Genomic DNA, 26,005 nt, shown 5'->3' with positions numbered 1-26,005 from the left:
TCGCTCCACTGAAGCATATGGATGCAGACAGAGCATCGTTAGCCAATCTGAGAGACTCCGGCTGACAGCGTGTGGAGCTTCCTCTCTGCTGCTCCTTTGTGAATGTGCACTGGTGTGGATGCAATCATCTGCTCTGCTCCTGCTAGCCCGCCTCGCACGTCAACACAGAAAAGATTGGTGGGGGAGGGCGTGAGGAAGAGAGGGGGAGACAGAAAGAGAAAAAGAGAGAGAGAGAGAGAGAGAGAGACTGGTATCTAGAAAGGTCTGGGGGTGTTAGCATCTCTCATGGCTGCAAAGGAAGAAAGTGAAGGAGGAAGATAGCTGTGGAAGAACGCGTCAGTCTGTGGTGGCTGCGAAAGGACATGGCGTCTTTATCATTTCGCTGAACACACACACACACACACACACACACACACACACAGTAAACAACAATCAATAGAGATTACACCAACTGCCTTAACACACAAACACGGAAACAGCCCATTACCAAACACAGACCTCATGTCACACTCAAGGTCTGCTCCAATAACACACACACACACACACACACACACAGTGCTATGACCCAGTCAAGTGCTATGTGCAGAAGGCAAGTTGAGTGACAGCAAACTGATGATAGCTCTCCAGATGGTGCCAGATGTTTGTGTTAATGTAACTGTGTGTGTGTGTGTCTGTGTGTGTGTGTCTGTGTGTGTGTGTCTGTGTTTGTGTGTGTGTGTGTGTGTCTGTGTGTGTGTCTGTGTCTGTGTGTGTGTTTGTGTGTGTGTGTCTGTGTGTGTGTGTGTGTCTCTGTGTGTGTGTGTGTCTGAGATGGAGGTAAATACCTGCATATGTGTGGACTGTGTGTCTGACCTGAGTGAGAGTAAATGATGTGCATTAGGGCAGAGCCTCCACCAGACCCACAGACAAACACACACGTCCACTCATTACCACCGCAAACCACTCACACATTTCACTGGCAGCTGCACACACACACACACACACACACACACACAACACAAGTCTCCTGTAAGCTTTGTGCTGCGTGCTAAGATGACAAACAGGTCTGTGTGAACATCAGCCTAGCGTCAAACTGCCCTGCTGTCTGTCTGGGACAGTCAGCTGCACTCTGTCATTACCGCCTTGCTGCTTCTGTCCTCTTTATTTGTTTTTTGTTTTTTTCCCTGAAACAAATAGGTCAGTATCAGTGTTCTGCAGACACTTTTGCAGGCACTCCCTTAAAACACACGCAGCTTTTCAGGATCTGAGGAAAAAAAATTAAAGTGGCTTATTTTTGCTTTGCACGTCCACAAATGAAATTTCAAAGGGCATATTAAACAGTTTGTCTTGCACAAAGCAGTTCCTGCGGTATCAGCAGCTGCCAATTACACAAATAATTAAATTCAGCCTAATACTGGACAGACAGCGCTTCACAGCAGACTGAAAGGATTTGAAAGAGGGAGGCGGAGCAGAGACGAGCCTTGAGTCTGCGTTTAAACACCTTCAGTTGTGCTTGTGTCAAACCGCACGTAACACTGTAAGTTATAGAAGGTTAAACCGCAAGCGAACCATGAAACACTCCACTCAGCCAGTGATGTGACAACATAGGCGAGTGATTTAAGACTTCATTTAGGAACATAAGATGTTAGATTACTGATCGATGGTCCAACATGTCTGCAACACACTCCACACAGTTGCTGCACTCCTGCAAACCAATTTGCAACCCACCTCAACCCCAGCTCCCCTTTTTTCTCTAAGTGACTTGAATGTGATGTGAATTTCATACCTTTTGTGATGATATGATGACTGCAGATGACAAAAACATGTATATTTTGGATTTCAGTGTTACAGAAAGTCTGACTAAAGTAGCCTAATTACCCTAAAGCAAGAAATATTAAGTGCACTGATTTAAAAATGAAGTAGAGTGAGCACACTTACTTTCACACAGTTGATGTGACTCATCCGAGATGCTATATTTGTTATTTAAGTATAGCTCGCGCAAAATAAATCTTTTATTTTAGGTCCTATGTTACCTTTCTGTGTCAGTGAGTATTTACATAAAGCTAACTTATTACACTTTGCAGTACAGAATAGTTTTAATATAAATGTTTTTGCCTGTTTTGTATCTAATATTTATAGTTATATATATTTTTTACCAATTTTAAGACTGAAGGTAATCAACTGCCTTTATATTATGTTACATTACTCAGCTAATCCTGGTTTTTCCTTTAAAAATATGATTTTTTGTTAAGTGATTGAAATTTAAAGTGTTGATTTTGCAACAACTACAAAAATGCAAACCGGATCCAAAATCTGCTCACAAATAAGATGCATACATTTTGTATTTTTGTACTATAGGGCTTCCAGGTCCCAGAATCTCAATTTCAATTTCAGCAAAAGTTTATTAAATTTATTAAGTAAATCTTAAAACACAATAAACAGTTGGCATTGGCTAAGTTGGAATTACTAATTTAATCTTTAGCAAAGCATTTTCCTTTGAATAAATAAATAATAAATAGCATAAATAGAACTGAAATAAACAGAAATACAGAAAGTGCACTCACATTATTATTTAACCATGTTCTAAGGAAGTCAAATACAGGATCACAAAATTTGTTCAAAAATGTAACGTTGCCAGGCTTCCCCAATGACTCCTTCAAGGATCAGCCTATTGCAGGCTGCTGCCTCTTTCACCTGCAGTATCTGCTTTAAATTGCTTTAGTCGCCATCTGTATGCACTGCAGTCCGGTGAGGACTGGCTCCAATTTGCAGCACATCTATGCATGCTGCAAGCGGCTGTCTGCTGCCTATGAAAAATTTGTTTGAGGCCTTACCTGTCCTCTGCATTTCATGTACTGAGCAGTAGTCAGAAAGCAGCTTCCAGCTGAAGTGCACTTAAGTGTAGCCTAAAGGTTGTTTTGTGCTCTTGTACATAATGTACTTCGCTGAGCTCCACATACACAAACACACACTATTTTTGGACACAACTTCTATGTGCTGGACCCTACCGGTTCTTTTACAGTCAAGAGGATGCCTGTCTTTTTCTGCAGTAGACAGACTGTTTATAATCCAGGGGGTTTCCTGCTCTGCTGTAGACTTTTGTTTCAGCGCCTGCGTCAATGCAGTGAACCCCGCTAATTGCTACACACTGTTTTGAAGCCATATGCTTCGCTTAATCCTGCAGAGTGAGCACTGCCATCTGAGGTACAGAGGCCTGCAACTTATAAAATCCAGAAGTTAAACACACATAGGAGTTGGATGGGTGGGATGTTTGTCTCACTTCTACAACAGATCTAAAAAGATTTACTCTTTCTCTGCGTTTTGTTTCCGTGACTTTATTTTAGACAGATCGGGTCACCGCTGTTCCACTTTTATTACATCTTTAATGATCCACCGACTACTTTGAAGTTCTGCTTGGCTTGTACTGGGCTGGGTTTAAGAACTGCCTTGATTCTTCATGGTATGGATTGAACAAGTTTCTTGGAAACATTTCTCCGGGTTTCTGGTGCTTATTGATATGATAGCATCGCACAGGGCACCACTTTCATGATGCGATTCTCCCATGACACCACCACCCTGATCTGGTGAGTGCAGAGGCCACTTTAGTATAATGAGCTCATTGTCATCGTCGACAAACTAGACTGACGACATGAGCTTTGTGATGTGGCACATTTTCCTGTTAAAGTAGCCGAGAACAGTGTAGTCATGAAAAGATAAACAGGAATGGACATGATTATCAACAGCACTGGCTAAAAATGATGCTCAATTGGCAGTAAGTGGCCCAAAGTGTGCCAAGACAATATCCCCCACACTAAGAAACCATCAACAGCGTGAAAGGTTCTCATTCTTTACGCTGTTTATGGTAAAGTATCTATATTGCAGCAGAAATCAAGAGTCCTGAGAACTTTTTATGCCCAGTTTTGTCCAGCTGCAGCTGTAGTTACCAGTTTTTAGCTGAGTCAGTTGGTTGCCAGTGTTCCTGTTTCAAAGCTTTAACATGTTGTGCTCTTCTGAATGCATATCTGGTCATGCTTCTCTATGTCACCGAATGAGGCCTTTTCTCCCAGAGAACCACTTCTCACTTAAACCTATCTTCTTTCTCCATCCCTTTTTCTGTGTGCATAAAATCCCAACAGCTCATGAGTTTCTAAAAAGGTTAAATCAGCTCATCTGACACCGAGAGCCACGACACGTTTAGCTCCCCTAAATCGACTTTTCTTTCCCTTTTCTTGCTTTAAACTTCAGCGGGTCCTCTTGACCCACAAACAGAATACAAAAAGACAGGCAAGAGCTTTCAGGTCTGAAAATGAAGGATAAGCATCTTAAACCTGCGATCTCCAATAGGGTCAACTGAACTGGTTTCCAGAAGAAGTTGTATTGAACTCAAGGTGAAAATGGTCCTGCTTCTTATTTGATTTTAATCCCAGTAAACACCCTCCTGATGAGCTTCTGTTTTCAGCTGCTAGAATAACTTCTTCTTAAGTACAATATAATGCTCTTTTTGTAGTTTATGGTCTCATACAGAGTAAAATAGACGATAGAATTGGGTATGGGAAGTTACAACCTTATGAATTCTATTCAGTTTATATTTATATAGAGCCAAATCACAACAACAGTCCCCTCAAACCCATCTGTATTGTACGGTAAAGACCCTACAGCAATAGAAAACCCCAACAATCAGACGACCCTCTAAAAGCAAGCACGTGGTGACAGTGGGAAGGAAAAACTCCCATTTAACAGGAAGAAACCTTTGACAAAACCAGGCTCAGGGAGGGGCGGCCATCTGCCACGTGAATGGAAGAAGTCAGGACAAAAGAGACACTATGAACAGAGGAGTGTATAAAGACATCATGAGAAAGGTGAATGAAGAAGAAAAACTCAGTGCATCATGGGAAGCACCCAGTAGCCTAGATCTACTGCAGCATAACTAAGGGAGGATTCAGGGTCACCTGATCCAGCCCTAACTATATGCTTTATCAAAAATGAAAGTTTTAAGCCTAATCTTAAAAATAGAAAGGGCGTTTGACTCCCGAGTCAAACCTGGAAGCTGATTCCACAGAAGAGGGGCCTGAAAGCTGAAGGCTCTGCCTCCCATTCTACTTTTGAATATCTTAGGAACCACAATTAAACCCACAGTCTGAGAGCAAAGTGCTCTAATGGGGTGATATGGTACTATGAGGTATTTAAGATAAGATGGGGACTGATTATTCAAGACCTTGCATGTGAGGAGAAGGATTTTAAATATGACAAATGCATTTACTTTCTGTCATGTAATTGGCCGATTAGATATTATTTTAAGACGTAGTTCCAACTAATCTAGTTGCCCGTAAGCACAATATTTAGTGGATGTGCAGCGTCTTCAAGAAGAGAATAATCAGCCGCTATGTTAGCCAACACCAGTCATTTTAAATACACAGAGGTCAAGAAGTACAATAAAGCTCTACTGTTACTGAGTACATAAACAGACTGACAAGTGAATTCATAAAGTCATCACTTGCAATGAGGCTCAAATGTGGATCATTATTTGTCATTAGCATTGCCTCTTCTTATTCAAATGAGGCCCACCTGCTGTTTGGAGCCTTTCCAGTGTAAGCACCAGTTCAGATGCTGCTGCGTACCTGCCCAAGCAGAACAATTATAGTAATTGGATAATAGGCTTCGTGTCAACTAGCTTTTATAAAAATAATTACAACAGTTATAGCTGAATTACTTGTTATGCCTTTGTGCTTAAAACATCCCAAACCAATCTGCAGAAATTCTAACTCCTGCAGCTCGGCCTGTACGGTACCCCTCGCTGTCTGCTCATAACTGGACCAGCCAGTTATATATCAGTGGAAGTATCAGCAAGCCACCGCCAGCCTCTACAGAATGATCTATCTGCAGCTCTCTCTGTATTGCCCACACATTAGAGTGGGCTGTGCAAGTGAAACATTGTTGGATGTTGTAGTGCTACACTGCCTGAAGGAGAAAAAAACAATTAGAGGAGCAGTCATGAAGCGAGCCTTGCAGTATGCAGGATAAAAGAAGAACACTGGGAGTCGTGTATGTCTGTGGCGTGTCACACTGACTGTGATGTTGAAACCTTAACAATCACACGGCCACCAGTATCATGTCACTGGAGAGCCAGGGTCACACACAGATCCAAAAACACACTCCACTCTGTCTCCCTCTCGCTGTGTTCCCTCCCTCTCTCTGTGCTGCAGTGTACCGAGACAGGGGTTTGAAGATGCGCTGTCACTCTCCAATCACACCACTAATCTTCTCTGATACACCCCGATGCACGCAAACCCCTCTCTCCCAGAAGACTCATACATGCAGCCTTCACACATCACCATCACCTCAGCGGTGAACAGCTCATATGTGAGAGAAAGCTTTTGCCCATGGCTCAACACGGGCATCTATAGGGGAGGGTTTCAACAGAAATCCACAGCTGTGTTCTCATCTCTGCAGTGGGAGAGAACCGACTGTCTTACTTGCTTTCCCTGGCCGGGGCCTCTGCAGCAGCTTCTGCACGGTGAGCAGGTCCTCGGTCTTCACCGCCTGCAGCAGTTCCTGGTCCTTTCCCATCTTCCGCGCTCGGCCGCTCTATTCCAGCATCCTCCGATACAGAGGCGCCTCGCCACGCGGAGGGTACGTCTACACCCCGGCCACGAAAAGCCTCCTTCCTCCCACCCCCCCAGGTCCCTGGCTTGATGAGACCCCCTCCTCTCTCCCTAGAGCTCCGGCATAGCACGGGTCCAGAGGGGCTGAAAGCGAGAGAGAAAGGGGGGGAGAGAAAGAGGGAGGGGGGTGGGGATAGGCTGGGTGGGATGGAGGGATGCTCTCGGGTTCTCCCACGGCTACGTGCAGCGCTACTGAATGGAGACGGGACCGGAGGCTACCGGGCCGTTCGAGATCCCAGCAACCGCGCGGCGGCGTCGCGTGCGTCGTATTTTGACGGAGCGGATGAGTGGTGGGGGCTCCAGGATTCGCCTCACCGGCCGGAGGCTGCTCAGTGTCACCCCCGCTGCAGCTACCCTCGATAATAAACGATTAACCGACGGTCACTGGGAGGAAGGAGTCAAACGGAGAAGCCTCGCAGGCTCAGACACACTGCGCGTAAATGGTTGTGCGTTTGAAGGCGGGTGCGCGCGCTGTTCGTATCTGCCGAGGATGTGCCGCTCGTGTGCTTTGCGTCGTAAACGCAGCCCAGCGGTGACGCGGCTGCAGCCACAGCTCCGCGTGCGCTCGCGCTCTCTATTTGGTAATGATTTTCTCCGAGTGGGGTGGGTGGGTAGGTAGGGGTGTGCAGAGGTAGTGAAGGGGGGCACGTGCCCGCGCGCTCTACAGCTGGGCCAGCTCGCACTGCTAAATGGCTCGTGCTGAAAGTTGGGGGCGGACCAGGAGCGCGGTGCTCTCCCGCCTCCTTCTCGTCTCTCTCTCTCTCGCATCTCTCTCTCTGGCCCTGTTTCTGTGGCAGAGCTGCAGAGATTTATTGAGGAAGACACAGAGAGAGAGTGGAGGTGTGCCACTCCTTTCTGCTTATTGGCTCGATGAAATCTTATCAGACTACACACCTGCATTCTAGCCTAAGAGTTCAAAGATAATTCAAAGATACACGACACAAACTATTTCAGATTTGTATTAAAACTTACATTCTATTTTAGATAGATATTCAAGGCCTCCAGGCAAGGCAAGTATCCATAATAAACTTGGCATTGGTATTGCCAGGTACTACTAGGATCAGCACTTTGTTTTTATCTTCTAAGTTCATTTACCCCACTATATTGTGTTAAATAAAACAATTTTTGAGGAAATTAAAACCCCCACCCATATAGCTCCATATACTAATGGCATTCCATCAGGGCAAGCAAGGCAAGCAGTGCTTACCTTGTCAAATCCAAAAATAGACATAGGTGTCATAAAGCTCCAAGCTGATTACCTTTCTGCCATCTTGTGGCTGCAGTGAGTTATTGTTGCTGAAAGCTCCACTTGTTTTGTGCTCATAGGAAACTTAAGTTGTCTCCATTTTACCCACATGTCCGTTTCCCGTTACCAGTGACTTGAGCTGATCAAGCTGAGAAGCTAGCCACTTTTTTCTGGTGGTTTGCACATTGTGAATAAGCAACTGCTCTTTCATGGTAAACTGATGGGAGACCAGCTTGTGACGCAAGTTGCTGCTGTCTCTACTTTCACTGCTCTGAGATGAGTTACAGTCTGCACTTTGTGTGTAAGCACAGCTAACATTAGCAGGCAAACAAGCTTCTGTGATTTATCATCATAAGGGATAAGGTTCCTCTTGCTAACCACTATGTGTGGTTTAGAGAAGATGGAGTGTGAAAAAGTTATTAATAACTCCTTTAGTACATTAGCAAGGAGAGCTGTGATGATGATGGAGAGGGAATGGCAGCTCTGACCATGTATCATGACTAAAACAGGCAAGTTGAGCAGGTGCTCAGCTCAGCAGCACTTTCAGATTAGCATCTATGAGAATCTCTGAATGTAATATGTTTAACCAGCTGTTTGGCCAACATTTCATTTTCACCTTTATTTTTTTCCATTAATATTTTTAATTGTTGTGTAAATATCGATAGTTAACTATGTCACACACTGCTCAAGTCTTTTTAATGTTATTAATATATATAAACATACTTTTATGTGTTTTGTTTTTGACCTTATGAACAAATATTTAAACTTAGAGGAAAATACATACACATGCTTTCAGCTGTAATGCCAAGAGTAATATTAACCAAATGCTAAAATGCTAGAAATTTCTAATCAGCACCAAAACCACAAATCCAACTGATGTTTGGCATTACTGCTCATTGCAGAGCTCCTCCCATAATGATCTCATCAAAGACAAAACCCACTGTCCTTGTTCAGTGCAAAAATCTGGACAATAATCTGGTGCTACGTGGGGCTTCACAGTCTGAATTTGTCAAGTCACATGGGTATCTTACATAATTTCTTAAACACACACACACACACACACACACACACACACTAAGAAGATATTGCTTAATTTAGTGAATTCAGTGGGCTGAGGCTAACCTTGGATGAACTTCCCGACATTTTTGTAGGAATGCCAACAAAAGGGGACCAAAGTTTGGGACAAGTGGCAGACCAAGTGACCAATAAATGACAAGGATAGCTAGAAGATATTCACACAAACCCACCTCTACTTTTAATATAGAAAATACTTTTTTAAATATCTCATAGCTGAAAGAATTTCAGAAAAGCCATCAAAGCAATTTTATTTTTACTACAAAGCCATAAGAGTGTCTCACACTGATGCTTTTTAAACAATGATTACATGTTAAAAGCAGGAGTAAGATTGTAAAAATTAAATCTACTAACCATTGGCATGTTTATCAACATTGTCATTATGAGCATTAGCTCAAATACTACAAATATGATTTTACTACCTCCAGCTAGTTTTTTTAGCTTAGCATAGCTTACAGGATCTTCCATCCATCCATCCATTCATTCATTCATTCATTCATTCATATTCTTCTGTTTATCCAAATCAGCATCGTGGGGTGGAGCCTGTCCGAGCTGTCATGGGGCAGGAGGCAGGTTACACCCTGGATAGACTGTCAACACAAAGAGGAAGTCAACTTTTTATGCTCACATTCACGCCTACATGATTATCTTGCTCTGAGGCTAACCAACCCAAAACTGTGCCACACCACTGAAGCTTGTAAATTAAATTAAAAATTACTTATTGATTAGAACGTACTGATTTCATTGGGGTGGCACGGGAATTCAGATTCTTTGATGAGAAGTAAATCCGGTGAACAAAAACACTGGGCTCAATTTTTCAGCTCCTTATTTCCTAATACAAATATATGAAATGTGACATGAAATTGGCTTTGCACTGAGCAGCCTAACTGCTTTGCAAAGTACAGAAATGGGTATTTACACCCTTTAAGTAGAAGTAGTACTTGTACTTGTGTAGTTGAAATGATTTAGCTTCGACATACAGTTCAATTATCTAGAATCAAGTGCATGAAGTTTAATTTATCATAACATTTGATTTATTAAGAAGTACATCAATTTGATGTTATAGGTGAGAGTTACTTTGATTATTAATATGCTGCTGGGTAGTTTTGTCTTTAACAACGTCTGTTAGCCGCACATATAACCTTCAAACAATGGTGTTGTCATCCAAAATACAGTGGTGTTGAAATGCAAAGCAGCAGAAACATAGAAATACTTGAACAAATTAGAAGCAGCGGGAAGCTGTAATTCAGTAAAGTACTTGGCTAATTATACTGTTACTTTCTATCAGAGGCTTCTCCTTCAAAACTAATGAAAAGAAATCTATAAGATCAGGCCTGTTTGTGTTAAAACTTTTGTTGCCAAAAATCATTGTTGATCTTTGGGATAATCCCTTTTTCAATCATAACTGCCTGTAAGTACTCTTAGAACCTCGTGCACATGCAGCATGTGCTGTGGTCATGAAGACAATTAGAGAACACACACTGCAGAATTTGACCCTGACTTCCAACTGCAAAATCTAATGTTTTCTTTCCCTCTCCACCCTCCTCCACGTTTTTTATTTCACTCTCTTCTCCATTGTGTGTGTGTGTGTGTGTGTGTGTGTGTGTGTGTGTGTGTGGGCAGTGAGCAGTACTTGGATGCTGCTCTCTTCCTCCTCCACATATCCAGCGAGTTATGTAAGAACTCTAAAGAGTAGCCCGTATGGTACCGGGAGAGTATTTATAAACATGCCTCTGTCAATGCAAAAGAACCCCACTACCCCAGAGGCGTGTTAATGCTAATGCCTGCTATATAGATGCTTACTTAGAGAGTGCTTACCTGCAGCACCTCCCCCCTGTTTCTATTTGCATATCTCCTGTTATTGTTAAGTGCAGAGGCTTTCAGAAGTGGATTCAATATATGTACACGCAGGAGGGAACTGGACACTCATGAGCCATTTGTCTCACAGACAAGTGGATGCTGTCTTTCTTGTTATATCTTTGAGCACGTGTTGACACTTTTCACTTTACACTTTAGTGAAATTCACATTCACAACAATAAGCAGAGAAAAAAGGAGAAAAACAAGAGTTTAGCAAAGATTTTTTTCCACTGAAATAAATATCTTCAAACTACATTTGATTTGTCTGTACTCATCTACATGTCTGGGTCACATGAATAAGGGTTAAATTATAGGGGGGAAATGTAGTAATTGTAATTAGGCAGCAGGAGGACTGTTTTACATCATGAAATCACGTTTATTTAAAGCTTGAAAGTCACTTCATGTAACATGTGCTGGAGCTGGGAGTGTTCGTGTGAAGCTTCCATAAAAACAGAGTGCCCTCAAGTGGCCGGTCCAAGAGCACACACCTCCGGCCTTTAGTGGGTAGTCTTTGCACCTTGGTAAAACAAATGTTTCCCAGAGATCTGTGATGGATAAAAGCATTGGGGATTTTAAACCTAGTTTTATGTAGAAAAAAGTGGTTAATATATGAGTAAATATATGAGCATATGGACTTCATCAGTAATTTGTACCTGTGTATAGTTATCATAAAGACCTAAAAAAAGGGGGGGGGGGGGGGGGGCAAATCACATTCTAAAACACTTGTGACCATTGAGCCATTGACATTGCTCAGTGTTTTGAAAATCATGTGTCACTATGATAGCATTAAAGGTTGAGTTCAACATCTTCAGGAAATTCTGAAAATTAGCCAACCTCAGTTGTTTGCAATTTGAAATAAGATTTAACGAATAAACATGAAGGAGAAATACAACATATTAATAAACCTCGCTGAAAAATGTAGTCCGTTCAGCATTTTAAATGTAATTGTCGGAACTCAATCAAGGCGACTAATGATAAAAAATCGCTTGTCTCCAATAACTCGTCTTGTCTACGGGTTTTTAAAATAATATTTTTCAGAGTACTTGAATGCACCCTAAGGCCGACCCTTTAGAATTTTCTAGTCTTTGATTGGTTGAGTCATACGTCCGTCAAAACCGAACCTCACAGTCTGTTCGAGCGAGGGGAACAGGTTGGAAAGAGCCCGACGGAGGCTCGTACAATCAAATACTGTTGGTTGCAGGTTGTAACCGGATCTAACACACAAGCTGGTGAGGAGTCATGTTAGTTTTGCTTCATTTATTGGATTTAAAAAAATATATATATATACGGTTGTGTTTTCTGCCTGCCGTACAGACAGGCTTGCTTTCCGACGCATGAAGAATCAACTCGCGCGTTCAGGAGCTTTGGCTTGCCAAGATTATTTGTGTTGAGCTATCGCGTTAGTACTTATGGTAACACAGGCTAGCCTAAAGCTAGATCATGATGTTACAGCTATACATTTTGGTAGTAGCTGGGGTTGTATTGGCTATTATTCCTCTACTTTCTTGTGTATAATAGTCATGGCAGACACAGTTTCACCACGCAGCTTGACTTCTTAACGTATTAATTCCCGAATAACAAATGGCATCATGCACTGTGAAATCCGACTAGCTTAGCCACACGAGGAAGCTAATGTCGTGACTGTTTATACCGTTTATACCACCTATTACATGCTATAGAGGTACCTGATTAAACGTCGTGCACCTCTCAAAACAGTATTTTGTCTTTAAATAAATCTTTAATAGAAAGGTCGCATACATTTGGGCTTCTAATGACACTTCATTGTTTCCCAGTCTTTTGCTTTCTCTATTGTTCTACAGTTGTAATATGCATGCACAAGCAGATCTATTTAAAAGCCTTTCCTGCTGCATATACTCCAAACTATGGCATTTTTTGTTTCTAATACATATGCAAATATTTTAATTCAGCAGAACAGACGTGTAAGGCACTGTGAAAAGAAGTATGAATTTTGAAGCTAAAAGTGGCATTTCAGTAGATTTGGATAGTGATGCCCCCTCATAATAAAAGCTTATTCCCTTTTTTATGATTGGCTAATATTTCTGAAGCGTCTGCCAGTAAAATGATAGGAATTATTATTGTTTTAATTCTTACCTTAAAAAGAAAATAGATTTATTATATTTTAACATAAACAAAGACAAGCAAATAAAATGAAAAACAAACCACCTGATCCAGTTCCACACGTGGTAATCTCATACTCAAATTTAAATCAATTCAAAATCCACACAAAAAACTGCATGGTTACCATATACTGTCCTAAATGCTGCCGCAGCCACCACATTGGCCACATATTTAAAAAAAATTCTCCTGGGCTGTTTGCCATTGATTGTTTTATCCAGTGAGCGTGACACTAGGTCTTTTTCTTTTTTTTTCTTTTTTAATAATTGTGTTTTGGGGAACCAGAATTTTGAAATCATTAAATGTTACTTTGTCCCATAATGTTAGTCTTCTAGACTCTGTACATTTACATATTTGGTATATTTTTATTGAAATTATTTAACTTGGCAGGAGTTACATATATTTGGATCATAGTTGGTATAAAATATGGACATAACGTCGGTGATGTCAGCCATTGGTTTCTGAAGTCCTGTTCTTGAGTTGAGTGTTGGTTGTAAAACAACAACAAAAACCAAGCAGACGGTATGGGTCTGACTGTGAAAGCACTTGCTCATTGGCTAACGACTCGGGGGGCGGCCGTGGTTCAGAGGGTAGAGCAGATTGTTGTCTACCAGTCTCTATTCCAGTCTGCATGTCAAAATGTCCTTGGGCAAGATATTGAACCCCGAGTTGCTCCTAGTGCATCTACTGGAGTGTGAGTGTGCACATGTGAGACGGGCATAGAAAAAGGACCTTTGTGTGACTGGGTAAACGGGGCTTGCATTGCGAAGCTGTGGTATCTGCTTTCTGCAGGAGCACACCATTCTTTGTGAGAGCCAATTTTGTTTGAACAAAAATGCATTTTATTCATGATATCGTGGAAAAAACAGGATTCTACCACAAACCCTACAGTGCTGTCTCTCATTGGTGGAGGTTGCTGTTACCGTAAAATTGTTTCAATCCGTGAACATTAGTTTGCAGAGTGAGTGTCAAACGTCAGCAATTGTGGGAGTGGTGATCGCTATGCATTGAAACTAAGCACTGTTCCTGATCATTTAAAAAGAGGGAAGTCTGGCAGTCACCACTGAGCCATTTAGAAGAAAAAACAGTTCCTGGACTTGACATCAGTAAAGCGACGGTCCTTTGTGATTAATTTAACCGGTGTTGGTTTTAGTTTTAAATCTAGGAGTTAATCCATTATTTTTTCTGTTTATTTTTTATTTGTATTTTCCTTCTAGATTTTATTAAGAGTTTACATGTTAAGCTTATAATCAGTGGTTTAAACTGAGGTGTTAAATGATGTTGCAGTCATTAGGTTAACAGGTGGCATCTTGACTGTACGTCTTTAAGGACTAAACCAAATCTGTTTCCTGCTTCCATTTTTTAGAGGACTTTTTTTTTTCTTTTTTTTTAAAGGAAGTAACCGCCCTTCTCTTTTGTTACAGGAAGGGCTCAGTGCAGCGTGGGTGCCCAGGGATCCACTGCCTGAGTGTGGGGAGAGCAGCGGCCGAGACCCCAGAGACATGAACCACACCAAGGGTGGCCTGGTCATCTTCACCGCCAACTCGCACCCCTCAAGCCGTGAGCTCGGCAAGAGGATTGCAGAGTAAGTTCTTAGACATGCACTCAGACACGCAAAGCAAAACGGATTATTTTAGAGTCAAAGCCCATACACGTCCTCCAGGAGAAAGTCAGTCTCCTTTCTTTTGTCTCATATGGTTAAAAAGTGGCATTTAAACTCTTGAACGTACTGCACATGTGTCAAGAAGGCATGTTTTGCTCTTGCTTCCTCAAAGCTAAATTTGGATGTGCTGTGTTTAAATCATCCCCGCAGGCTTCAACACGGCTGAGCAGATCCAGCAGTCAAAAGTGTGGCTACGCTTCTTGACATTCATTCATTACACAGCAAAATGTAACCACTTAACAACAGTAACGGTTTCACAATGACAGTTTCCTGCAGCTTGGTATCAGATTATTCATGCCCCTCTTACCCTCTCACAGTGCGTGTTTAAACAGCGAAAATGATCAAGGTCGGCACATTGTGTTTCTTTCTTTAACTCAGGTGTGTTCTTTATGAGGTTCATGTTCAGTTTTCTAGTCTGCATAAATTGCCAGGAATCTTCAGTTAAAAAAATTGTGTTGTGATATATACGAGTCCCAAAGTGTCAAGAATCATTCTGTATTTTGTCTGTGAAAATAAATGATTATTAAGGATGACCTTGTATTTCTAATTTTTGACATTCATCTGGAACTTTAAATTCTTCTTCTTTTTAACATGTGTGTTTATTGATAGCCTGAGTCTACATGTGCAGTACTTCTGTGCAGTCTTTTCTGTTTTTAGCCACCTATCCAAAACAACAGGATGATTGTCCTGCCCACCTTCCCTGTCACCAGCTCATCAAATACATTTAACTCCCATCATTGCATAAGCCTTTAAAAAAGGAAAAGTTTTATAATTAAAAGGGAGATGAAAGACTCAAAAGACAGCTTTCTGCAGCGCTAAAATAATAATGGATAAAGGATGTGTAGCCTCATTTTAACAGAACATGTGTGGTTGCTTTGTTAGTGTTTCATCATGTTATGTGTAAACCGAACATTCCTAAACTCCAAACTTACTTTAAATGCACACAGTCCAAACCTCGACTGCACAAGGACATTTGAGTCTGCATGTGTTTATAGAACAAACAGTGTTTGGCTTGGTTCAGTGGACACTAAATAGCTCACTGTGCATGAGAGAGGATGTAAACACTGCTTTTCATTACATTTCCAAATCAATAGTACATTTTTAATGTTATACATATATTTGGTTGTGTTTTTTTTTAAATTCCTTTTTTGTTTCAAGTTTAAACAAACTTAATTACTCTTGTTTTGTCATTTTCTTTCTCAGGCGTTTAGGGGTGGAGCTTGGCAAGGTGCAGGTGTACCAGGAAGCTAACAGAGGTAAGCTCATATAATAATACATCTTGCAAGATTCTTTAAAAAACAATAATTTTGTGTCTTCCTAGTTTAAAGTTTGCTGTAGCAGCTAGAAAAAAGCTAAAATGAAAATATTGTAGGTGGAAATATGTCTGGGAATAATGAATGCTGATAATGAGGTTCCAATGAAAAACTCTTTAAAGGCAGAGTACAAGGTGATACATGGAGTCATAGAAGAGTTGTAAACTATTGTATCATCTGCATAAAAAAGAATATTATATGTAGTTGAGCTTTGTCGATTAACAAAAATTATATCTGCAACTGTTTTGGAAAAAATGTCATTTTCAAGCTAAAATCTCTCTGGGCTTTTGACATTTAGATGACCCAAATAAAAATGGGCAGTGGACATTTTGTGATGGACAACAATAACCTAAATAAAAATATATGGCAGAGTAATAAGTTATGGGGAGTGCTGTTAGTTGCAGCTGTAATTCCAAATACATGAAGCTTTCAGCCTTTTGGTGCCGTCTTGGCTCCATCACAAAAACCTCATCCAAACTAAAGCAGACGAGATGGTGTAAATTCCAAACTGATAAATGATTTCTAGTAGAGTCTCACTGTGTTTGTCATCAGGTTAAGTGTTAAATGTTACCTTAACTTGAAAGTTAAAGCTTCATGTTCTTTGAGTTCTTTGAAGTCTGTTGCAAAGTGTATGATATGTAGTGTCGTGACTTAAAAAAATGTTTTTATTAGTATTATTCAATCCTTCTCACCCACCCAAGAGTTAGTACTGCCATTCTCTATTTAATATCTCACACGTTTAGCAACAGAATTCTTTGATTTTTGTACAGAACTTGTACAAAAACTTCCTTAATCAGCTGCAAGTCACACAATTTTGGTTTTTGAAAAAATATTTTTTTTTCCCCTTAAAAAGTGACAAATTTATATGGAACATACTATATAAGCGTTTCTGCTTGTATTTGTCAAGTTTTCTCCTCCTACATTTAATAAAATGCCACAGAAGTGTAGGCGTAAATTCATCCTTGAGCTTGAGTATTTTTCTAAAGCAAAAACTGAAACACTTCTATTTCCCCTTTCAAGACAGCAGAACTAGGCACAGGGTCACCGTTTCAACTGAGTCTGTTCCTGTTACAAATGAATTTCCTCTTAGAAAATCACAACTGTCCAATGGGCTTGCACTGGGCCATGACTGTGCTGATTTTTAAATGTTTCTAAGCAGTAGAACGCGAAGCATTTCGCATTATTCACCACTGAAACAGTTTCTCTCATTACTGGTGTTTGGGAATGGGTTTGATAATGGATTCAGAGGATTTGACAACAAAATAAAAAGGTTCTGAGTGTTTCGGACCATCATCCCAGTTAAGAAGAGAGGCAGAAAAATGAGGAAAACTGTTGTGCAGGAAAAATGCAGGAAAAATGACACGAAAGACGAGAAACAAAAGATCAGCGATTACAAATGTATCGCTCAGAGCAGCAGAGAGACACGACAGAAGGAAAGAAGTCAGAAAGTAATAGACATAAAAAAGAATAATAGGTAACAATAATAATAATAATAATAATACTAACCAATAAAGAAAGTGGCCCTGTGTCAAGTTGTCAGCTCAGCAAGAAAAGCTGAATCTATCACTCAAGTTATTCCCCAAGCTTCAACTTTTATGTCATTTAACCTTTTTGTTTTTATAACAAACAAATGAATTACAAAACTTACAACATACAGCAGCCCGGTCAGCACCTATCATACCAAAATAATAATATAAAAGCTTCAAAAAAGAAATGCTTTGTTTTTACATATGTCCTCAGAGGGAACGAAAAAAACCAAAACTGTGACAAACAAAAAAAAGTGTTTCTCAGACTCTGCGTTCCTTCATGACATCAGGTTGTGCCTGTGTTGCAAGAGAGAGTTTTCAGTATCAGTATTTAGCCTGGCCAGCATAAGTTCATATGACACTGTTTTCAGCATGAATTGCAGTCAGTCTTGTACCTGTATCACTGTACTCTGGTGTTTTGAAATATTAGGTATTACTGTTGGTCCCCCAATAGGCATAGTCTCAGTGACACTGTCCTATGTGTTGTATTTATTATTATTGGTAAGTAGACCCATTCTATGAAACCTTGATGCAGTAAAGTAAAATCTGTGTACCATCTTATGAACACATTTTCTTCTCGTTCTAACCATGAGTTCTGTACATAAATCACCTGTACTGTGTTTCCCCTTTGTAAGCCATTGTTTCCAGTAAACAGTTTTTCCCAACACAGATAGAAGGGTTGAACCATAATGAGAAATACGGCTGTTTAGAACGTGACACCACTCATCCTGTGCACCTCCCTCCATAAATGCATGGCGTTGAATTTATGGAGGGAGATATATTGCATATCTGAGGGCAAAGGGCTGTACTGTTGGCATTACTGCTGTCGATGACCTGCAGTGGTCTATGCTGCTACTGTACAGCATGTCTGTAGTGATCTTACAATGAAGAGAAAAAACACAGGCAAACCCATTTACAAGCTTTTTAGTGCAGCATTAGGATATAATTGCTTCTTTGTAAATAACAATCTGTAGCTACTTTACTATGTTAGTTTCTTCTTCTAATAATAATAATAATGATAAATAAAAAAACAAGAAAAAGAAACAAGCTACGCCCACTGTGCATCATGGGCATATTAAAAATGCAAATTCCACAATCTTAAATTACCATATTTACTCAATTTACACTAATATATTGATCTAATATTAAAACACGTTGCATTTTTTTTTACCTGATCGTGTCATTGAGACCTGTGTGTTTTTAAATTAAAACACGAAGTACAAACATTGAGATGGACTGCTACACATTAAAATGACACCTTATACATAACAAATTAAGAGAACACGAGTAGTTGCAGACAGACAAATACAGCCTTAAAATATTGTAGCTTGTTCCATTTATACTCGGAGTATTTAAGTCCAGTTTTTTCTCAGTTCGGGATGAACAGGCGGTACAGCTAATACTAAAATGTCCTGCGACTGACACTGTAGTAACAGTAACGGCTGGAGATTTAACGGTTTAGTGGTTTAACATGTCCAGAGGGGTTGTGTTTCTTTCTTAGTCTGTATTAGGGATATATGTGACTCATGAGTTGTTGCTGCCCTGGCTCATCAGCTCCTACAATGAATGGAAGGTAAAAGGAATTTCTATGACCAGCCTTTAACCTCATTCCCATTAGTTTGTGCTCTCTTTAGAATGTTTTTCTTACTTTTAGATTAGTCAACTACTCTTTTTTTTTCCTTCTTAAAATGACTGATCAGTTGGTCATCAGGAACAGACCCAGTCTGTATATAAAAGGTGGAGGTAGCTCTCAGGTCTGGAACTAAAGCAAAAGTGTGTTAAACATGCTTTTTCCCCCCTAATGGTCAGTAGAGGGTCGACTGTTCTGGTTAAATGTGATTCTAGTAAAAGTAAAACGTCCTTCATGCCTCATGATCACTCCTGGTTTGAAGAGGAAGTTGCTGCTTCAGTGGTTTCATTGATTCCAAAGTATTATTTTTGAGTAGCTGCTGCTTGGAGCTGTTGGCACACAATTGTGGAAGAAGTTAAAGTATTTAGTGTGGCAGGGAAATGGAGGGGAAATCGTGCTTTTCGTAGCAGCCGAGGTGGTAAGATGTAAATTCCACGCCATGATTCGTTTGATTTGTGTGCAGCTCAGCTTGTTTGAGTAACCAAACTCTAAAAACACTGGCGTTTGTGGACGATTCTCCCTGTTTCGTCTCTTTGTGTTTGCTGGACATTTGGCTCAGCTTAGAAAGTATTTTGTTTTCTAATCTGTTTTTCTGTGGGAGGCACATTTTTGGAATGCTACTGTCTACGATTTAGGACAGTGAGGGTGGAGGTGGTGGTGGTAATGGAGCTGACAGGCTTTTGTAGGCTTTGTTACGGGGCGTGTATGTTTGTGTGCGCGCACATTCTCTCTCTCTCTCCCCTTCCTTCTCACATCCGCTTTTTGTTTCCATAGAAACGCGGGTACAGATCCAAGAGTCGGTGCGAGGCAAAGATGTCTTTGTCATCCAAACGATGTCAAAGTAAGAGAGAAGACAAATATTTATTTGGATGTTTCCCCAGAAACATGCCACTCACACGTAATCCCGCCCGGCTCGTCTCTCTGTACTTCAGGGACGTGAACACCACCATAATGGAGATGCTGATCATGGTGTACGCATGCAGGACGTCCTGCGCCAAAAGCATCACGGGCGTCCTCCCCTACTTCCCCTACAGCAAGCAGTGTAAGATGAGGAAGAGGGGCTCCATCGTGTCCAAGCTTGTTGCCTCAATGATGTGTAAAGCTGGTGAGTCTGTGGGAATCCCTTTAAAGCACTCAAGAAGAAGACAGGACACTTCTATTCAATGTCACATATCGTAGTATTTCAAATGCATAATCTGTAGAAACCACAGACATATTACAAGCTAACATGACCATGTTTGTGTAGGCCTCACCCACCTGATCACCATGGACCTCCATCAGAAAGAGATTCAAGGCTTCTTCAACATCCCAGTGGACAATTTGAGAGCCTCCCCGTTTCTGCTGCAATATATCCAGGAAGAGGTTGTTTATCAATACAGATATGACACACACACATATCATTTGTCATTTTTATGTTTTCTAGTCTCAAGTTTAAAAAATTTGATACTTTTTTGATACTTTTCTACATTAGTTCATCATCTGTGTGTCATTTTAGCTCCTCTCCCTTTAAGCTTACTTCTGATTGGCCTGACTCAAAAACAGAAAGTTTGAACAGCAGGTGGGAGGGGCTTCTGTGCCCGAGATGGCCATGTTTTCCTTACTGACTTCATTCGTAAACAAAAGCCAGTCTGAAGGGATTAGCTGTATTTTCCTGACATCGTTTTTTGACACTTGCACCACGTTTAGCATTAGCATCCACCGCAGTTACAGTGTTTATATAAGAAAGGCAATTTTGCTTACGTCAGGGGCTATCTGCCTGCTGTTACATACAAAATTCAGTTTAGTAAATGGGAACAGGGTCCAAAGCCACCAGGTCCAGTCTAATATTGCAGAGCACCATCACACCTGAAGGAAACAGCATCACTTCTGCTGGAAGTAGCACATGGACAAAGGTCACTTTATACAAAAAAAGAAACTTGTTTTGAACTTTCTTTAAACAGATCAGTTTTCAATTTGTCCATTTTTATACTGGGATTATTATTTAGGATGTATTTTAAATTTAGGAATCTGTAACCTGCAGTACACACCTGCTAAATAATGCAGGATTTCCAAACTATCTATCCAGGCAAACCTGCTAACACTTGGATATAAATATATATTGTAATTAATTCCCCTTCAACACATAGAGAAACAAAGAAGCTTGACATTCTTGCTTGTTGCTGGTTTCTGATTGGGTAAGCTATTGTGTGCTTAACCGTATGTAAATCTGACCCCAGTGTTGTGTCTTCACCCCCCTCAGATCCCCGACTACCGAAACGCTGTGATTGTTGCTAAGTCGCCAGCTTCTGCCAAAAGGTAGCTCGTCTTCTCTCGTCTGTATTTGCGAAGTCACCTTTATCTGTGTTAACATTCCTGATGAGGCCAGGTTGATGCCTCACTCACTTTCTTTTTGCAGTGCTTTTTAATTTTTGTCACAGTGTGGACACGAGTTCAGGCTGGTTTCTGTGTATCTTGTATTGGAGTAAGTTATGAAGCACTGCTGACTTTGTGTGCGCAGGGCTCAGTCGTTCGCAGAGCGGCTGCGTCTGGGTATCGCTGTGATCCACGGAGAAGCTCAGGACGCCGAATCAGACCAAGTAGACGGCCGACATTCCCCACCCACCGTCAAGACCACCGGAGCCATTCACCCCAGCATGGAGATACCATGTAATGCACACTAGCAAAGAACTCATCACACACAGGACTTTGTGCACCCCGTATGAATCACAGCAGGACTCACTGTCTGTGTTCCTTTCCAGTGTTGATCCCTAAAGAGAAGCCCCCCATCACTGTGGTAGGAGACGTCGGAGGACGCATCGCCATCATAGTGGTGAGAGACGACGCACAGTTTCCGAAATTTGGGGTGTCAATGTAGAAAATATCTCAATTCTACCCACTTGAAAATGCGTGTGAGTGAAAGTGGCTGCAGTAAACTGAGCCAACACTTTGAGAAATCGGTCGGCGGTAACTGCAGCCATAATGAGTTCACAGTAACAGTGAAAGTTAATAGTTTGCTGAGAAGATGTAGCTGTGAGCTTCCTGACAACTCGTGGTGGCTGCTCCCTGCAATTAATTAACAGAATAAAAAAAAGCCCCAAACAAACACGAACATGATCAGCATGAACTGTTGTGAGGAAAAAAGTCAATATCCTTTAATTACTTCAAAATGAAATCCACCCTGCATTTCACTCACTGAATCCTTTTTGAGGTGAACCAGCATTAGATGTAAGCACAGCGTTACCATTAGCAGTAAAGCCATCTTGTTTTCATAAAGGGGGAGCGGGAACTGTGAGACGAGTCTAGCCACTCAGGAGTCGTCTTTGTAGTGCAGTAGTTAGTATGAAAGTGTGTCACTTATAGATTTATTAGTCAAAAGTGATTAGAAAACACACTCAAACACACTTGAATGGTGACTTTGCCCTAAAGTTTAAAAGCATGTTGATCTCTGTTACACACATTATACAGCTTCACTAATGGCTACTTTTAATCTGTGTCTCTGTTTACCAGCACTCAACAAATACCCTGATAACTCATGCTATGAATACAGTTAGCCAAGTACAGTTACCTCCATTTTTTCCTTACATATTTATATATATATATGTATGTTTTAAACTGTCATGCATGCGTCAGTGCTGCAGCACACAATGCTGATCCTGTCCTTGTGTGGCTGTTGGTTAGATCTCTCGGGGCAGAGGTGGGACAGCCTCCATGTTTCCCTCACAGAATATATTTCTATTTGTGATTGTTGGAGTGCCAGCTCACTCACTCACAGGTCTTTCATACAAACATGAAGTTGAATTCAGTTGAAATTGGCCTCTAAAGACTAGCAGGACAAAGAGGAGATAGCTGGACACAGCTGTTACAGTAACATATTTTCTTAACGTAACATTAAATCTTATGATTTTGCTTACTTTTCTTCAAGCCTTTCATTATTGTCCTGTCGAAGTTGGACCGTACATCTCGACCTGTTCTAATAGTGTCAGTAAGTTGGCATCAGGAGAGTGTCCACAGTCTGTGGGACAGTCCCAGCTGAGGTGTTTTCACGACACAGTGTGAAGGGAAATTTTGTGACAAAGTTGCAATATTTCAACTCGTCTAAATGTGGATTTGTCTTTTTAAGATAAGATAAGATAACCTTTATTAGTCCCACACGTGGGAAATTTGTTTTGTCACAGCAGGAAGTGGACAGTGCAAAAGTTATGAAGCAAAAATTAGAATAAAATAAAATAAGAATAAATACAGTACACAACTGTACAGAATAGAATAAAATAAAATTTTACCTCATTGCATAGTTTTTATATGTGCAAAAACTTTGGGTTTAGCAGGAACGCTCCACTGATGGCAACAGCGCTGCATCTTTTGCCCTGAACTGTCTGAATGTGGGTCGACTGTCACTCAGTCAGAAAAGGAGCAATGGTTTTGAGTAATGTGGAAAATAATCCCACGTTGGCGACCTCCTCTGTGTCCTGAAACCTTGGTATAGTACAGATCTGGCCCAGTAAGCTGCGTAGTCGCTAACTTCTGACGCAGACTCAGACATTTTGTTCTATAAGCAGGCCTGAAGTATGAGAGAAACCGCTCAGTTCGGAAAAGAGAAACAAGCTTTACCTGCAGTAGGCGTCCAAGGTGGAAAACGTTCAGTCTGAGAATTTGATTCTTTTCTTTGTCACATTTCAGTAAACTGCAGTTCTGGATGGGTGTGAGTGTGCAAATCAGTTGATTCTAAAACTGATCATTAATTGGAGCACTAGAAGATTTACTGAATGTAAGTGTCCTGAACAAATTACCAATGATGTTAACATAAAAATAAAAGTTCAACATCCGTATGGGAAGAACTGAGAGAGGATGGTAAGCTAAGCAAAATTACTGAGCTGGATCAGGAACACTGAAAAAAGGTTCGGTGGGGCGGACTGTCCTCAGCACGTTTAAAACGATGCCCGTTTGTCCCCAGGATGACATCATCGATGACGTGGACAGCTTCGTGGCAGCAGCGGAGACGCTGAAGGAAAGAGGGGCCTACAAGATTTTTGTCATGGCGACACACGGCCTCCTCTCCTCAGAGGCCCCCAGGTTCATAGAGGAGTCGGCCATCGATGAGGTGAGTTGTCGTTCTTATGCTTCCGTCAGCATTGCCGCCGCCTCCTCACGTCTGTCATTGTCTCCAGGTGGTGGTGACCAACACGATTCCCCACGAGCTCCAGAAGCTCCAGTGTCCGAAGATCAAGACAGTGGACATCAGCATGATCCTGTCAGAGGCTATCCGCCGCATCCACAACGGAGAGTCCATGTCCTATCTGTTCCGCAACATAGGAGTGGACGACTGAATAACCTGTGTCTCACACACACACACACACACACACACACACACACACACACACACACCATTTGCCTTCTCAATCCTCTCCTGATACATAGAGATGAATGATGAGCGTAGTCGGCACACTGAAGTGCTACCTCTATCATAACATACGAATATGAATGCTAACCTGTTCTTTGATTGCAGCTGAAGGATGTGGTGACTCAACACACACTCTCATACATACATACATATCTAAGCACACCTAGTTTTGTTCATAGCTTTGACCAAACACACACACACACACACTCTGATTAGTGTCCTCAGTGGACATTAAGGGATTACTGCCGAGCTCTCCAGTGGCTGCGCTCCACACGCCTCAGTACTTTTGTAGTTAACCCTGTCTTGTATCTTTTCCCCCATAGAAATGATGTCGAGGTTAAATCAGCTCATGTTAGTACTCATTTGTTAGCGCTGAATGTGTCTGATGTTATTAGTAAAGGAGATTGTACTGATAATGTCAGTGCCTTCCACAGGACACAACACACAGGCCTTCGCTGCTCTTTTACACCTCGCCCTCGTTAGCAACTCTGGAATATACAGCTTCACAGCTAACGACCACATGTTGTGCATGTTCAAATCCAAATCTGTGTTTGATTATTTCTGTGGTGTCCGAATGTGCAACTAACACAGCTCATTTCGACTCGTCCCAGCAGCCATACGTCTGAGTGGATGCCATAGTGTTTAGATGTTAATCTGGTGTCAAATCTACTAAATGCTAATATTGAGCTGGGTTTAACAGGAAGTCTTTGGATCTTGATAATTGGATGTTCCATTTAATGACAGTTTACCTGTAAGTCATCCATATAAATGTGCCATCATCTCAATACTTAGTGTTGAATATTTTTTCGTGTCACAAATAAACACTCCCAGGCTGAGGAGGGCTCTAGATGGTTAAAACTGACGCTCCAGTTCCAGATTTAAAGTACAGTCAGTCTCTGGTTAGAAGTTTGAGGTTGTTCTTAATAAACTGGAAATCTTCCATTGTTAGATCCCTGTGAAGGAGACTGATGAAGTTTGCTTCAACACATTGTCCAAGTTTAAATAAAGCTCCAAACTGTGGCTAAAACAGGAAAAGTACATTTTTCTGACTAGCAAACCTTGACTGAAGCGGGTCTTTGTCACTTTATCAGATGCTCCCGAAATGTTTTGTATTTATTTTCTGGATTTAATATGAATAAAGAGAACCTATGAAAGGAAAATGTCTTCTGCTGTGGTGGTTTGTAGCTTCATAACTGGGACCATGTTTGCTTGAAAGCATGAAATGCTGTTTCCATATTAATGTAGTAATATTACTCTTAATATCATTACTCGGTTTTATTGAAGTGGACTGGATGAGTCCAGACATATTATTGAAATATCTGTTTAATGTAATCATGTACTGTATTTAAAGGAATATTGATGATGTCACCCATCGGTTTGTACGATACTGTGAACTTTAAATACTTTGAATGTTTAGTAAAGATGAAGAACTGACTTTGGTACAAAGGTGGCAAAAGTACAGACATTCTGTACTTAAGTAGAAGTACAGATACTAGTGTTAAAAATAGTCCAGTAAAAGCTGAAGTACTGATTCAACCAAG

At 41.0% G+C, this 26,005-nt stretch overlaps 2 protein-coding genes across 9 annotated transcripts in view; one reads left to right on the top strand and one right to left on the bottom strand.

Annotated features, from left to right (window-relative positions):
- Window positions 1–7,310, bottom strand: part of caskin1 (CASK interacting protein 1) — a 111,298-nt gene extending 103,988 nt beyond the window's left edge. For 5 of the 7 annotated variants that reach the window (XM_019358343.2, XM_019358345.2, XM_019358344.2 and 2 more), the window contains exon 1: window positions 6,453–7,307. In XM_019358343.2, coding sequence (XP_019213888.1) covers window positions 6,453–6,546 — 94 coding nt within the window. In that variant the 5' untranslated portion in view covers window positions 6,547–7,307. Of the gene's footprint in view, window positions 1–6,452 lie in introns of all 7 variants that reach the window. The other 2 variants (XM_019358346.2, XM_019358342.2) reach the window with 2 other exon arrangements.
- A 4,603-nt stretch (window positions 7,311–11,913) lies between these two features.
- prpsap2 (phosphoribosyl pyrophosphate synthetase-associated protein 2) lies at window positions 11,914–25,624 on the top strand. 2 transcript variants are annotated; one of them, XM_003446418.5, is made up of 11 exons: window positions 11,914–12,048; window positions 14,380–14,540; window positions 15,822–15,874; window positions 19,862–19,928; window positions 20,020–20,192; window positions 20,334–20,449; window positions 21,327–21,382; window positions 21,585–21,733; window positions 21,826–21,896; window positions 24,018–24,164; window positions 24,232–25,624. In XM_003446418.5, the coding sequence occupies exons 2-11, from the start codon at window positions 14,458–14,460 to the stop codon at window positions 24,388–24,390; spliced, it is 1,074 nt and encodes a 357-aa protein (XP_003446466.1). In that variant the 5' UTR covers window positions 11,914–12,048; window positions 14,380–14,457; the 3' UTR covers window positions 24,391–25,624. The 2 variants fall into 2 exon arrangements, with proteins under 2 accessions (XP_003446466.1, XP_005468609.1); XM_005468552.3 differs by having other exon boundaries at window positions 11,923–12,060.
- The last annotated feature ends 381 nt before the right edge of the window (window positions 25,625–26,005 follow it).

The sequence above is a fragment of the Oreochromis niloticus genome, linkage group LG4 (genome assembly GCF_001858045.2).
Source record: "Oreochromis niloticus isolate F11D_XX linkage group LG4, O_niloticus_UMD_NMBU, whole genome shotgun sequence".
NCBI classification, from domain to species: Eukaryota; Metazoa; Chordata; class Actinopteri; order Cichliformes; family Cichlidae; genus Oreochromis; species Oreochromis niloticus.
Note: the sequence above shows the minus strand (reverse complement) of the source record. Positions and strands in the feature narration are given on the sequence as shown.

Coding starts and splice junctions, on each gene's coding strand:
- prpsap2 (XM_003446418.5), top strand. CDS start 14,458: ATGAACCACACCAAGGGTGGCCTGGTCATCTTCACCGCCAACTCGCAC. Junction 20,193..20,333: donor CTCAATGATGTGTAAAGCTG/GTGAGTCTGTGG, acceptor ATGTTTGTGTAG/GCCTCACCCACCTGATCACC. Junction 21,734..21,825: donor CCCCAGCATGGAGATACCAT/GTAATGCACACT, acceptor GTTCCTTTCCAG/TGTTGATCCCTAAAGAGAAG.